The sequence below is a fragment of the Terrapene carolina genome, unplaced genomic scaffold (assembly GCF_002925995.2).
Source record: "Terrapene carolina triunguis isolate 2854851 unplaced genomic scaffold, T_m_triunguis-2.0 Scaffold88, whole genome shotgun sequence".
In the NCBI taxonomy this organism is placed as follows: Eukaryota; Metazoa; Chordata; order Testudines; family Emydidae; genus Terrapene; species Terrapene triunguis.
The window spans coordinates 6,774,117-6,790,636 of record NW_020664439.1 but is presented as its reverse complement, the minus strand read 5'-3'; the positions used below and the strand labels follow the sequence as shown (position 1 = coordinate 6,790,636).

General features: G+C 42.2%; 1 protein-coding gene across 3 annotated transcripts in view; it reads left to right on the top strand.

The window, feature by feature from the left end:
- The window catches only part of LOC112112348 (glypican-5-like), a 629,288-nt gene that overhangs the window by 23,110 nt on the left and 589,658 nt on the right, over positions 1–16,520 (top strand). For all 3 annotated transcript variants that reach the window (XM_026649925.2, XM_026649924.2, XM_026649926.2), the window contains one exon: positions 14,219–14,380. In XM_026649925.2, the coding sequence (XP_026505710.1) occupies positions 14,219–14,380 (162 nt within the window). The remainder of the gene's footprint in view (positions 1–14,218; positions 14,381–16,520) is intronic.

Genomic DNA, 16,520 nt, shown 5'->3' with positions numbered 1-16,520 from the left:
TGGGCGGAGGAGAGTCCAGGGCTAGGGCAACACAGGGTTGAGGGGGGAGCCCAGGGCTAGGGTGGGGGGCGGCAAAAAACCTAGAGCTGGCTGTGTCCCTACCATTCACAGCAAGCTGCAGGTTTCAGTTCCATACTCCTTCCCCCTCCCTTTCCTGTTACTAATGGCCGAGGGAATGCTGGGAAATGTAATTCTTTCCCTGCTCCAGGGCTGGCTCTATAGTCAGGTTGCTAATCAAGGAACTACAGCTCCCAGGGCCCCCTGTTGGTTCTCAGCTCCCATGCTGGATTCTTGCGCCCCTGCAAATGTGCCGCCCCAAGCAACTGCTTGCTTTGTTGGTGTCTAGAGCCGGCCGTGCCCCAGCCCCAGCTCATCACTAGCTGTCAGGGAGAGCTCATTTAGACTTTGCTTACAAATCATCATTTGAAATTATTAGGTTGGCCAACATCACCGAAATGAATGCACTGACGTTGTCATAAAAAACAACGGCTGTATAAGGAAGCTAGTCTATGTTCATACTTTTCAAATCTATTATACTTTTTCAGATACACATATTTTATCATACACTGTATATGCTTTTAAAGTGTGTATTAATGTTTCAATTTCAATTCAAATTTCCAAACAGTCACTAAATTGGCATGTAACTAGCTCACAAAACTGGGGGGGGAAGGGGGAAATTCAGGGGGGGGGGTGTAGGGAAATCACTGATGGGAATAGAGTGTAACCAATAATCATCCTCTGCCTGATTCTACAGCCAGCTTGAAACAACAGTACTGAGAGGTTTGAACTGTCCCATCCACCTCCATGGTGTGTTAACTCTGAAGCATAATAGCAATAATCTAAATGTCAATGTTGTTGGCTAGTTGACAGATAAACAAAGCAGGCAAGAAAGGAGACATGATGATCCGAAGATCAGCACAATGTATTGTGAGTGGTGTTTTGTTTTGGTGTCTCAGGTGGGAGAGGCATGGCTTATTATTATAAATTATTTATGTATATGATGCCTCATGGCCCCATTGTGTTAGGCACTGTACAGAGACACACACAATAATGGACAGCACCAGCTCTGAATTGCTGGCAATCTACATAATCCAATGTAGGATACGGTTAACTGTGATGGCCCCAAGCTGGCTACACTTAGCCCTAACTTTTGGAAGTGGGCAAGAGGCCTCTTCTGATGTGATTTCACTGTGGACTTTCTCTTACCCAGTGCATAATTACTATTCTCATTGCAACTGTCGTGAAGAGGATGCCAGTTTGTATCCAGAACAACCAAACAATTATCCACGGTCAAGGTGTATAGAAGAAAGAAAAGAAAAAGAAAGGAGTGGGGAAGGGGAAGTGCAAAGACCTCCTCCATCACACATTCAAAGAGCACTGCCAGAGAAAGTGGAAGTGCTCTCACTTAGTCTTCATCTCATGTAATACAGTCTTCTAATGAGACCATGCTGTTTCCTGGACAGCTTGAAATGTTAAATGAAAACTCTCTGTTGCCCATCAACACTAATCACTAGCCCCAAAGCCTACACATTTGCATGGGCCTTAACCTATCTATCTTCCAGGAGGAGACTAAAAGAGGTTGGCTTGTTCAGCCTAACAAAGTGAAGGCTGAGAGGGGATGTGATTGATCTCTGTGAATACATCTGGGGGATAAATGCCAGGGAGGGAGAATAGCTATTTAAACTAAAGGAAAATGCTGGTGCAAGAACATATGGGTATAAACTGTCCATGAATAAACTTCGGCTGGAAATTAGAAGAAGGTTTCTAAGTATCAGAGGATCTGGAACAGAGGATCTGGGAGAGGGGAGGAGGCAAATAGCCTAGCTAGTTTTAAGACTTTGCTTAATAAGTTTATGAACAGAATTGTATCACAGGGTTCCCTGTGATAGCAGGGGATTGGAATTGACCCATAATGTCTCTGCCAGTCCTATGTCTTATGTGACCACTCAGTGACTTTAATGGGTTCCATGCAGCTAAAATCCCAATTAACTCTGTGAAAGTATATGGGTGGATGTCATGTATTGTATCTTCTAAGTGACTAAAGAGATACTGAATCATAATTCTTAGCAGCTTTTTTAACAGTAACTTGGATTCTGCATGCCTAGGGTCTGTCCCATGGGTTTTCAGGGCCCTGATGATCTAATCCTCATTAACAGCCTGATCCAGACCCACTGAATTCAGGGCCATGGTAACCTGAAGTTACTTCTTTCTTATGGTCATAAATCTCAGAATTGTATATAGCTAGAGGTAGAATTATGGGTTTGATATAATGACTAATGAATATCAAAGTCAATGAGTCTTTCCATTGACTTGAATTCTTGTTGGGTTAGGACCTGTGCTTCCAAAACCTCACAAGATAAGGACATACCTCCCTCCTGTCCTTTGTGTGAAATGTGTCTCTTACAATTGATACAGCATAGAGCAGGGGTTCTCAAACTGGGGGTTGGGAGGTTATTACATAGGGGGTCAGCCTCCACCCCAAACCCCGCTTTGCCTCCAGCATTTATAATGGTGTTAAATATATAAAAACATGTTTTTAATTTATAAGGGGAGCGGTTTGCTATGTGAAAGGGGTCACCAGTACAAAAGTTTGAGAACCACTGGCATAGAGGCAACTGAGAACTGTGGTGGTTGTATAGTTTCTTAGAAATGACTACCAGGGCTGTTAAATGGTGTTTCTAGGCAGTGGTTCATGATATTGTAGCAAACTTTATGGCTTTGCTTACACAGTAGTCTTTTGCAGTTGTACAGCACATTTCAACATAGCACAACCAAGAGAAAGGCGCTCTGCTCTGTCATCTGTACTCCTCATTTACCAGTGCTCTACTCTAAGGTGTAGATTAAGGTGTCATGTCAAATTGCTGAGACAACATTTGCAAGCATTTATTTATCTATTGTGTAGCCATTTTGAATGTCATTAATCTCTAATCAACTCCCCTTAGACTGTAAACTCTTGGGGAGCAGAGACCATCTTTTTGTTCTGTGTTTGTCAAACTTGATCCCTTTAAAGGGGCCTGATTTTCAGAAGGCAGGTGCACAGCATTTTCTGAATATTATGCCTCTTTAAGGTTTTCACCAAAAACGGAGGCCCCCAAAATCACTAGCTAATTTTGAAAATCCTACCCTTTGACTTAATGTCAGTGAGCTTTACCTTTTCTGGGGAAAATAGTCTTCCATCACTTCCCTAAGATCTGTCCTTTCCTCCTAGAGATCATTCTCCCCTCCCCCCACCCCCCCTAAAAGCTTCCAATCCAACCCTAGAGATATTCCAGTTGCTTTAGAATCATCTTCTGTGTTCACCTCCCTTTTAGCCCTGACTCTTCTCATAGATTTCCTATGCTGAGGACCAAAAGGAGGAAAAAATGACATATGATAGAACTTTAACTCATATGTAGCTTGAAAATTATTTTCCACCTCGTGCTCCCTCAAATGAATCCTATCACAGCAAGTGACGTTATTAGCAGGGCGAGCCTACTGAAATGATTGTCTGTCAGTGGTAAAACAGTGTTAACATCTGAATTATTATTTGGCTTCAGAGTTGAGATGAATGAAGCAGTTCACACTTCTCAGAGCTATTTCATTTTGTCTCCCTGTTGCACTAGAAAGACAGACCTGCATTGATTTGTACTTGAGAGTTTTCTTTGCAAGTAGAGAGGCTAGAAATTTACTTCTTTCATTTAAAAATCAAAGCTTCAACTCGGCTGTAAACACTAATCCATGGAAAGAGACATATGTGTGCTTCAGTTTAGAATTTCCACTGCATGTATTTCCTGTGGCACTTTTCTTGGTGCAGTGTGACGGTGATATGCTTCCCACACTGGAGAGAGGAAATATAATGCCATTAGTTGACTGCGGTCCTGAAAAGCATAGAGAGAGACATTTATTGTGCTGCTGTAAGAAAGAGTGTGTGTGCTTTTTAAATATGTCAAAGGATAGCATTTCTGCTGTGGATACAGAGGGACATAGAGTAGCAAGAATGAAATTAGACTTTTTCAGTTGATTTGCCACAGTTCTGGGAATTTGTCTCATAACAAATGTTATGGGAAAGTTAAAGAAACAACATCTTGGTATTACAATAAATAATGTGCTGCTTTTTCTACTCACTTTGCACATGACTCCTGTTGCAATGCTTGTATACATGGGGGTCTGCTCCTCAGCTGGAGTAAGTCACTGTAACTCCATCGAAGTCTCATGAGATCTAGGGTTGATCAGCCCTTCACCATCCACAAACTTATCACTGATGAGTCGCTTGAATTGGTCTGCACCACAAACATTGGGCTGGCTGGCCCTGGTATTAGCTTGTCTCATCTAGCCAGGGTTAAGCTATTCAGTACCAGTCTCTGGGAGGACAAATCTGGAGGTGAACTAACCCTTCCATTCCCTCTCGGGCTCACATGTAGGCAAACTCACTGGAATGAAAATCCTTTGACTTTGTTTATAGGCAGCACTACCTATGTTTCAAGGCTGTCCCACACTTCCCATTATAACATACTCTTTTCAGATGCTTATAACTTCATCAACGTTAACCATTTAGTGTGAGATTTTCTATGCCAGGTGTCTGCCCCAGGCTGCTGGGGGTTTTTTTTGGGGGGGGGGGGGGGGAGGCAGGATGAAATTTCAGCAAAAATGGTTCAGCCATTTCTGAGACCAAAGCTAAGGGAAAATGCATTGTTTTGCCCATGTTAAAAACAATTCTTATAAACCACTTCAATGAACAGTTCTACCTGCTCCATGCCTTGGAGCAGGGAATTGAAATTTGGCAGGGAATACAAAGATCCCAGCTTGTCTTCATGGCAGACTTAATTTGGGCTCAACCATGGGTTTGCCCATAACATGCTCCATGTTCACACATCCGCACACCTCTGTCCATGCTACGTGGAAAGGTAGCCACTGCTCCGTGAGCTATAGCTGATAGGGCAGACCCAGCAATAGCTGTGAAGGTGTATTGCTATCCCAAGGTACTTGTGAAGATGTGTGGTCACACCAGTTGAGACCTGATGATCCTCCAATCTCTTCTCATAGCTCTCTGACTGGAAGTTGGACTATAAGTGTCTCTTAGAGGGTCGGAGGGCTGACTGGGCTTTACCCTCACCACCACAGTCCTATAGGAAAAAGAAGACGAATATGGGAGAGGAAGGGACATTCCCAGAGTTTGGCATCACTAACCTGGAATTTCCCAGGTCCTAGTGTCTGGAAAATAAGGGGTACCATTGGTCCCTTGGCAGCCATGCATGGATGTGGGATTGGGGTGAGAACAGCAGTCAGAGTGTGGGTTTCCCCAGTAGGCAGAATGTGACAAATCAAACACCTTTGATCCAACTCTGATAGGGAATGTAGGGACAGGAGCCAAGGGGCATTGAAAGTGGGGAAGCAGAGGCACAGATCAGTGTTGTCATGGCCAGGATCCCAGCTGAAATTGGAGAAACTGAGGCAGATAATGAATACCACCATGTATTCTTATTTAATTTCACACCCTGGGTAGTGCCCTCAAGATGAGTATTTTGCAATTTGCAGTCAACTGCCTCCTCAGTCCTGGCCAGACCCAATTTATTGTTAACGACAAAGTCTGAGATGGAGGAGTTGTTCTGTGGGGCAGTCCTTGAATCTGTGCAATAGGGTTTCCGTGAAAGGAAGAGAGTCGGATCTGAAAACTGATTTCAGTGCTTTGGTGGGGGGCATTGCATCTGGCATAAAAAAGAATCATTGTCTCCACAAAAGGCCGCAGCTGTCAGTCCCAGTTATTGGGGTGAGTGGGATCCATCCCTAGGGCACATAACAGCGTCCCAGCTTGGGTCCTGTCAGGAAATCATTTCCTCCCACAGTTCCTAGAGTGAGCGGACAAGCTGTCCCACCATACCCTGTGAATGTGAGCAGTGGCACAGTGCAGTATTCTGCTAGAAATCTTGGGATATGGGCCCAATTGCCTGTATTGCTTGTTGTAGCCAGGTTCAGCACCAGCGCAGACATGGGGTGTGAGAGCACCCCAATGTGGTCATGCTAGCATGGGTTAGGCTACCACAGGTTCGCTTACCCTGTGATTGCCTCACCTGTGCTTAGCATGCAGTGAAGACATAGCTTTGATGTGTGCTGGTTCCTTGCAGTGGGGTTGGGGACGCCACTGCTCTGCTTCTTCCTTTGGATGCAGGAGGAGTAGCAGAGAAAGTTAAATCAGGGTTTCAAAGTTCCTAGACCCACAAAGTGCAGTGCCTGAGCTGGTGGCTGGGGAGGGACCCTGCTTCCTGTTAGGGGGGATTTGTTCCTCTGTGTGTTGGGTGCATCTCATGGGTGGAGTTGTAGTAGTTTGTGATGGCTCTGCCCATATCTTTGTGCAATTCCTTTGTCCAGTTTAACCTCTCTGCAGGCTCTAGTATGGGTTGGCAGGGGATGTACTTTCCATAGTGCTGCTGTATTAATTTAGGCTTTGTGCCTGTAGGAGGTAATCATTTGGGGAGCAGTGCTTGGAAACTTTCTTTTTTCATTTGGGTTTAGCCTCCTAATCTAAACTGGTTTCTCCTGATTGCTGACCTTTCCTGGAGCTGAGGCAACAGCTGCCCCACATGGATGAGTCCCAAGAAAGACACAACACTGGCTGTTGTTCAGCCCAGCCAGATTTGAATGCAAGGTACTTAGTTCGCACCTTCCTGTATTACTAATCTTAGTCATTCTAGGAGTCTTTGGGGAGGTTTGCACAATATTAAAAGTTAGGCTTTGGATTAGGGTTTTGTTTGGAAATACTGCTTAAAAAGCCTGTCAAAATATAGCAGAACAGAGAGATTACACTGAGCTGGCTATTTGACAGTGACAACACAGGAGTACTTTACACAGTAAAAACTATAAGTCCAAGCCTCAACTTGTGTAAGTTGGCCTATCTCCATTGAAATCAATAGAGCTAGGTCAGTTGACACCAACTGAGGATCCGGGCTTTGACTTCAGAACACGGCTTTTGCAGTATCATCGCAGAGCACTGGCCATTTCTCTCTTGTTGATGTTAATGAAAATTGTGTGGTTAAACTCTTGTGCGCCAAAGTGAATATTCATTTCCCTTTCAGAGGGGGTGTATTTTAATTTGGATTCATGGAGATTTCATTCCTAACTCCCAGCCTTATTTTAGCATTCAGGGACCTATTCATATACCTCTAAAAACTGGTTCTGCTGATGCCAGTGGCAAAAATCTCTTTGAGTTCAATTGGCCTTTGGTCCAAGTCCTCAATTGACATAAATGGTCACAGCTCCTCTGGTTTCAATAAAGCTACATTGATTTACACCAACTGAAGATCTGGTTATATAGCTTTAGTCTGCTGCTGCTGGGGTGTATTTTAGAATAGCAGTTGCACATTTGTGCACGCTAAGTATTTTTAAGATTGCAGAAAAATGTCCAATAGGAGCCTTTGGTTTCATAACTTTCCAAAACATTCATATTTGGGGTTGAAATTTACCATAACTGGTCTCTGCCTGAAAGTGATTTGTTTTTCTTAAAGTTTGAGCAAAATCCTTTGAGCTATTTTTATTTTTTTAGTTCAACAAATGTGAGAAAAATGCTTTTCCCTTCCAACAAACAAACAAAACAGAAATAACCCCAAATACAATCTAACCACACTTCTTTTTTTACCCTGTATTGCTGCAAACCAGCTGTAGTTTGACATTTGAAGTATAGCATGTCCATGGCACCCTGAGGACTAGTCACTCTGCTTGACCTGAAATACAAAATTGGTTTGTTTTTGGACAGCTCTGAGCCTTTGAAATCTGCAGCCTGTGCGTGCGCAGTAGAACTGCCCTGTTCCATCGATAAGTGCACACCTCAGGAGTGAGCACTGTGCATGCTTGCAATGTGCATGCTTTCCATTTACTGTGGTAGAGTCAAAGGCTGGCCTGGCACTTTCACCCACTCTCCTTCCACCCCGCATTCTGTTCACAGTAGAGATGAAGAGACAGGAACAGGCATGTGACGGCCTGGCTGGTTCCTGTTCAGCAGGATTGTCGTGGTGTTTGGCATGGACGTGGTCCTCAAAGAGGGCCATGTGATATATTTTAAATGAATAAAGTGTCTGAATGTTAAAATGTAAGGCAGTGATTAGAAAACAGTTCTATCAAGCTGGGAATGGTGCATATAAAGTGGTGGAAGTATAGCTAGTAAGATGCTCAATTCCAAAAGCTGATTCCAAGATACTGAGGTGCCCTGATAACATGGTGATCAGTGACCCTACAGAAAACTAGATGGGTAAGGAGATGAATATATTACCAGCTCTGTAGCACTCCTATTGTCCCTCTCTCAAGTGCATTTTCAGAATGGTTTTTGTGGATTGTACTAATCAAAGGTCTTCTGGCTACTGCTCAGCTCCTCGGAGCCCACAGTCTCTGTTGAACAGCCTGACAGCGTACTGCCATGATGCAAGGGTAGCTCAAAGGTTTGTTGAAGGGGAATCTATATACTCAATGAACATGGTCACACTGAAATTAAAAAATAGCTTTCAACAAATATTTTCTGAGAAATGTTTCATATGGCTCTCCTGTGTCAGTGACTGTGCAGTATCCCTGCACCATGATTGACTGACTGAGACCATTTCAGAAGGACATTACAAACCATTGAGCTGCCCTGAAGAATCCATGCCGCAAGTGTAGCACAAGGCATGGTCTTTCCCTGTTCCACAATGGTATACAAGATGGTACAGTAAATACGTGGCAAGTATAGAAAAAGCATATACACCATCTAGAGAGAATTTAATGGGTGCTAGTCACTGAAATGACATCAATTTTCTTCTTCTTTTACCTCTGTAATTTGAAAAGAGCATCTTTATTTTAGTGACTGTTCATGATGCACTTGGAGGAGATTTTTTTAAGGGAGGCTTACCCACCTCAGCTCTAGGAACAATCATGTGGTTGTGATGTCCTTATCAAACAGAACAGATTCCTGTGTTTAGTAAGTCACCTGCCCAGCACCCTTGGCAGCTACGGGTCTGAAATCTGATACGTATTCCTGAGCCTGTCTCAGCGGTGTTAATGCAGTTTGCCACTCAATCACCATGGTGTCAGTGCTTTCTTTCCCCACATGTATGCCTTATTGATGGAGACTGTGTTTTGCATTAAGATGTAATGGGATGAATTTATTATCATATTTCCAGCATTATTAAAGTCTTCAGGACAGTGCTAATCATCTCTAATTAATCTCAGCACCAAGGAATGTAGCGTACAGAAAGCTTATATTAGAATTCTATAATTGGGCTAAAGGTTCTCCCCCAAGGCTAATACTAAATAAGAGAGAGCTGCCAAGCTTGCTATATGATAACAATACTGACTTAAAAGTATCATTAGGAGACTAAGGATCGTTTTGTTGATCTTTTAATATTCTGTGTTCTATATCAAGTTCTTAACTTTCAGAGTCTTTGTGCTGTTGCTTTTTAAGAATGCCTTTTATATCCTTTCAGCTCTGAATCAGCAGGTCTAATCATCAGCTTCCTGCAGCATTCATCCAGGGAGTTTACTGAGTGAGGAATTCTAGGAGACCAGCTTCCCTTGTGGCTTCCTACAGCTTTCTTAAAGCTTTCTTAAGCAGACATTAGATTCTTCCAGATAGCTGCTTTGGTTCAAATCCTCCGGCCTTCTGAATGGGCCTGTAAGGTGCATAACCTACAGAAATGCCATGTTTCAGTTTTATGGGATGGGCACAGAGGTGGCATGAAGGGTTTTAGTTCTCAAACTCCATACACTGGGAATCTGAGCCCTTCCAGGGCTCTCAGAGCAGGGCTTCAGAACACCTTTGTGCGGAGGGGCTATGGGAGCTAAGGGGAAGAATCCAGCATCCTGAGTAACAGCAGCTTGGAGCTAAGGATATTAGGTACAATTTTCAAAAGAGCCCAAGTCCTATTTTCAAAAGTGACTTAGTCACATAGGAGCCTAAGTCCTATTGACTTTCAATGAGTCTTAAAGCTCGTCTATACAAACACTTAGGCCTGGTCTACACTGGGGGGGATCGATCTAAGATACGCAACTTCAGCTACGTGAGTAACGTAGCTGAAGTCAACGTACTTAGATCTACTCACCGCGGTGTTTTCACTGCGGTGAGTCGACTGCTGCCACTCCCCCGTCGACTCTGCCTGCACCTCTCGCAGAAGTGGAGTACAGGAGTCAACGGGAGAGTGCTCGGGGGTCGATTTATCACATCTAGACTAGACACAAGAAATTGACCTCCGCTGGATCGATCACTGCCCGCCGATCCAGTGGGTAGTATAAACATACCGTTGGTGTGCAGCAAGTAGGGATGTAAATCTACCCCACACTAGCTGGCTGCACACTAACAGCATGGACCTTGCTGCATGCAGTTAAAGTTCCCTGGTGTTTTTTGATCTACCCCACTTTGAAGTGGGAAGAGATTAATGCCCACTATGGGATTTTTAATGCACAGTGGCAGGGTCCACATGGATGCTTACTGCGTGGCAGCTAGAGTGGGATAGATTTATACCCCAGCCTGCTGCAAACTAAGTTTTTGTATGGACAAGCCCTCATGCTCCTAAGGAGTGCTGGGCAGCAAACACTTCTCTTGTGCCCCAAGAATTGTTGAGATTTAAAAAAAAAAATTCTCATTTCAAATGAGTACAAAAAGTCAAAATCTTAAACTTTTTTGCAAATCAATAATTCCCAAAACATTTAAGCTCCTGTCAATTGAAATGTTTAATTTCAATAATTTCCAAGCTTTTGTTTCAATTTCAATTTTTAAATTTTATTTTACCTTTTTAATATAATCTAGACAATTTCAAAACAAAGTCATTTCAGACAGAAAAAAACAAATATTTTCATTTTGAAAATGCCGTAATGAGTTATTTCAACAGTTTCAAAATCTTTATTTCAATATTTTTTTTCAATTTGGGGGAGTCCTCAGAACCAGTTCTTTCCTGGAAATGGTTTTGGTTTCAATGAACTAGCATTTTCTGATGGAAAAACATTGGAAAATTCCCAGCCAGGTCTACTTCTATGTCACTTAGATATTTTGGAAAATGTTACCCAACTCTCATTTCTCAACCCTGTTTGCATTTACCTGTGTGCACAGCTGATTTTCTTGGCATCAGTGTAAAGAATTGGCCCATAGTGCTAAGTTAGTCATGTTGTCCATGAAATGTATGTAATCCATGTGCATGTGAACATGGGGGTGGAAAACAGCTATATTTTCTAAAATGATGGGAGTCACGCAATGGACTTTGAATTTAAATGAGCAGCAAACAAACAGGTATTCCTGTAGACCTGCTTCTGTATACTGTGCACTTTTTATGTTTCTCATATTCATGTTCATGCACTAATTAGTCTGTAAAAGCCAAACAAGTAGGAATACTAACAAGTATTGCTTTCGTTGGGCCTGATTCTCCAAAGGGATCCAGATGCACAGCATCCCACTTGAAATCTGTGCATATGGCTCCTTTTGGAGAATTGGAGTCCTAGTAATTCATTATTTGTCAGAGAGCAAATGTTAGTTACATGGGGAGGGATTTCAAAAAATGTGTAAATGAATTAGAAGCAAAAGTCTTATTGCCTTTTGGCCAACAATGGGTATGTCTACACTGCAAAGAGAAACCTGCGGTGCCAAGTCTCAGGCCCTGGGTCAACTGACTCGCGTTGGTGGGGCTCGGACTGCAGGGCTAAGTGTAGATGTTCTCACTCATGCTGGAGCCTTGGCTCTGAAGCCCAGCAAGGGGGAGGGTCTCGGAGCCTGGACTCCAGCCTGAGTGGGAATATTTACGCTGCTACTTTTAGCCCTGCAGCCCAAGCCAGAGTGAATTGACCTAGGCTCTGAGACTTGGTGCCCAAGTTTTTCCTGGCACGGTTGACATACCCTTAGGCACTTTTGAAAATCCCTACTTAAGTGTAGTTAGTGACACAAATCTTCTTTTTTAATCTTTTTATTCACTTGCTGTACTTTTAAAGTTAAACCATATTTATATTTCTCAAACAAGGTATGTATTGAAAATAATGCAGATTTTAGAGATCTGTCTTAAGGGTGTATCCTGCTGCCCACCACCATAGTAGCTAAGTGCCTTCTGTCACAATTTCAGGCCAACTGCACCTGTATTCCCTCTCATGGTCCTTCAAAGGCACCCACTGTAGTCTCTGGCTCCCAGCTGTCACCTCTCTTGGGCAGAAGCGGGATTTTAAAGCCGCACAGCTCCCTGGATTTACACCGTGATGGCCCCAGCAAACCAGGCAACCTAAATGCTCATCTGCACTTTGCTTTCTCCCCAGAGGCTGTGACCACTGTATTGCCCACAGTTATAAGTTAATGCAAGCACAGTTATTCTTAGATGAAAGCATATTTAAAACCTACATACATGCTAATAAACTTACCAGAGGTCACCCTAACTCCAGTCTCTGGCTCTGAGAGGTGTCTGGTCTTGAAAACCTACAACTGGGTTTTGTCCTGGCTACAAGTTCATGACTGTCTCAAAGTCAGAACCAGAACCCAGGCTGGACAGTTTGGCTGTCACCTTATACAGCTTGAGCCTTTGATCTCCAGTGTAAATCCACAGACAATGATCCAGTCATCCTCATGTAGCTGGAAAACGCTGGGGTTTTGCATAACCAGATGCGGGGACTTTGCATTCACCTGCCCCTACATATTCCCCAGGAAATCCACTTCACATGTATTTTCCCAAAAGTCCATTCTTGTCTGGAACGTTTTCAATATAGCCCTTTGAACTCCCAGCACTCACTTCACATCTCTCCCCTAGAGAGGTTACATGCAATCCTAGCCCACAATATTACATAAACTTTACATTTCATACAACGGAGCCCAAAGGTACTTAATCTTAATTCAATAAAGTCTCCCAAGGATATGCAGGAAATTGCCATATTTATCACACCTTCCAAGTAAAATCAATCACGATAGCCAAGTCCTAATGGACTTGATGGAGTCTCTGGCACTTCTTCCTTTTGAGGTCAAAACTCTGCTTGGGATACAGCAGTGGTGGTTTTTTTTTTTTTTTATTTTTTTTTTAATTTTATTTTTTTTTTTTTTGGGTGGGGGGGGGGGGGGGGTTAACTCCTAAAACCGCTCATTTTAGGCAGTTTTTCTTCTAGGGACTTTCTTAACCTTTTGAATTTACTTAAAAATTGCATACTTGAGAGTGGGAATGCGTCTCTCTTTTTAAAATGTTTTGTCTATGCACCAGTATTTTCTCTTTGTGTTTAGTTACTCCTCTTTTCTCTGTTCTTCCTTGCTTTTCCTTTGGAAAAATATATTTTATGAATCACCAAGATATTTTTATCTATATTCTAACACATTCCTTTTATTGACCTTTATGGCACCTGCTATTGCTATGAATACAATACATAACCTGTGAATATCCAGCATGACGGTATATAGTGCAAATTCCATAATCAGGAATACTGAACTTGCATAAAATACACATAAAAGGATTAAAAAAATCCAGACAGATCTCATTCAGAAAAACCTGTATTTTTATACAAAATTTAATGAGTCACTTTCTCCGTGGTTGCAAAGCAAAATGCAACTTCAGTTTTGTTGCATTGTAAGGCAGGGCAGAATTTGGCCCTCAATATTTAAAGTTACATTTTATTTAAATAAAACTCCCCCAAATTATTTTTTTATTAGTAAGGAGGCTTCTGAATATAAGGCTGGGAGTAAAAACAGGTTGTTTTATTTGTATTACAGTAGCACCTATGGGCCACACAACTCCTACTCCAGCCTAGCAGAATTTGACACACACATTTCACACTTCTGGGCTGACACTTTGTGATTCATGGTTTCCAGCGGAAATGCTGCTCCTTTAAATATAGTGGGTTTAAGATATCACTGTACTATAATTTAGCTCTTAATATTTTAGTTCAGGTGATTTTTTTGTGCCTATTGTGCGTACTGTTCTGGCTTCTTGTGATTTTTAGTGCTTCATCATGACACTCAGCATCGACCGATGATGGAATAAGTGACAAGCTTTTAACAGTGATATGACATAAGAGTGGGAGCACATGACACTGTGAAGTTATTCAGATCTGGCTGACACTGACATAAAATATAATAAATTAGAGCCCTTAAAGTGCTAACTCAATTTCAATGTTTCATTCCTTATGGGTTTTGTCTATTGTAGAACATCTACCTCCTAGGTTGTAATTTGACTGTAAAAAAAAAAAAAAAAGCATTTTCTTTTACTTGTATGGTATCTATCTAGAAAGCAGTTTTAATTCTTCCATTTCTGGTTTTGTTTTTGTTTTCCAAAAGAATCGGATTTGCAGATCTGCCAGCACAGAGCACCAACCTGTTGCACTAAAAAGATGGAAGAAAGTTACCAGACAGCTGTTCGGAGAGAGAGGACTCAGAACATCCAGGCCTTGAACTTTGAACTGAAATATATGATAGTTGGTCATATCACAGCTTTTCAAGGTAGGAAACACATGAAACTTCATGACCCCACAAAATAAGCATGCTAATGTTGTAGACGTTATTTAATTTCTACTATATAATTGCAGGCAAGCTTCTCTCACTTGTGTTTTTATCATTTCTGCTAGATGTCGAGTCATTGTTTGTGCCTCAGCTTTCTATGGCCTTGATTCAGGAAAACATCCCTATTCAGGAGAGCACTTGGGCATGTGTGTTACTTTATGTGCATGTTTAAATTTTCTACTAACTAGACATGGATTTAAGCAAATACCTAAGGCTTGGTCTACACTTACCCCCCAAGTCGAAGTAAGGTACGCAATTTCAGCTACGTGGATAACGTAGCTGAATTCGACATACCTTACTTCGAACTTACCGCGGTTCAGACGCGGTCCACACGCGGCAGGCAGGCTCCCCATCGACTCCGCGGTACTCTTCTCGTTGAGCTGGAGTACCGCAGTCGACGGCGAGCACTTCCTGGTTCGATTTATCGCGTCCAGACCAGACGCGATAAATCGAACCCGGAACTTCAATCCCCAGCCGTCGAACTACCCGGTAAGTATAGACCAGCCCTAAGTGTTTAACTGAACTTGGGCCTACCTTCTAGGCTTGAAAAAGACAGACTGGGATTTTCAAAGGCACAAATGGCAGATGGACACTAAGACCTGAAAAGGAGCTCTATAGCTCAGAAGCTTGTCTCTCTCAAGACATTGATCCAGTAAAAGGTGTTACCTCACCCACGTTATCGCTCTAATATCCTGGGACCAACACAGCTACAACACTGCAAACATTTTTACCTACATTCTCCCACTCAATGTCAAGGAATGTAGCGAGACAGAAAGTAGAATAAAATGTTTTTCTTCCTGATCACTGATACAGTTCAGAGAGAGAATTATCATCTGACTAATGCCTTAAAATGTTTCACAAACTACTGAGTCACTTGAAGTCTGATTCCTTTTTGAAGAGTCATGGCACGCAGTTAAATGTGAGTGCATGAAGGAATAGACATTTGAAAGATTATCCTCCGAGCTCTGAAGGGAGTGACAGTTATCTTAATAACAAGTAGATTTGTCTTTCATCTGGAGATTGCTATATTCGGGCTGGTGTCTTCTGGTCACAGTATTACTAAGGAAAATCAAATGCTTGTATAGGATTTATATTGCAAAGTGCTGAACACTCTGTCGGCAGTCCAGCAAAGCACTTACGCATATGCTTAACTTTAAACGTGTAAGTGGTCCCATTGATTTCTATGGGACTATTTGTGCTGAAAAATAAGTCTGTACTTAAGTGCTTTCTTGTATCTGGGCCCAAGTGCTCAGCACCTTGCAGGATTAAGCCTTTAAAAGAACTTAAAATATGCTAAACTATACCAGGATTTATTTGATTAATAGAATGAGCATCATCCTGTATACTCAGTGTTATCAGCAGATTTGTAGAGCTCTTGTCTAGACGCTGCCTTTGGGGGGGGGGGAAAGATGATCTAAAATAAACAGAAATTAGTACATGGCTTAAAGCAGTGTGTTTCAACCAGTGGTCCATGAACTCTGGGGTCAACAGACTATCTAAGATTTTCTAAGGGGTCCGCACGCCATTCAAAAATTTTTAGGGGTCCTCAAATGAAAAAAGGTTGAAAACCACTGGCTTAAAGTATGACCATAACAAATGCTGAAAGCTTAAAAAGACAGTCAAATTACAAACTAAAAGTTTGCTTTTACTTTTGGATGTTACAAGCTGGAGGGAGGTGAGAGCAGGAGGGAGACAGCATGAGAGACATGGCATTTTGCTTTATTTCACAGTTAATCTTCAAAAATGCTTCAATATCCCACATGGCTTTAAAATCCGGTAGCAAGGCCCTTTTGAGCAGCCCTGTGGTAAAGCGGGGAAATATGTCAGCATTGTTAAATACTGGTGAGTGATTCAAGTGATCTTTCAGTATCGTTTTAGAATAAAGATACGGTCAGAATAGATTAACCTATCAACCCCTTAGGTCAAGCCAGCAGTTTTATTCCTTGATGCTGATGAAGCCTTTTGAGGAAAGGAAAAGTGTCTTTGGACATTTCAAGTAGCTTAAATTTCCAATCGTTTCTTAGAAATGGGCAAATAGGTTGTTTATTGCAAGTTATGGACTGTCTTCTATCTAGGTTAG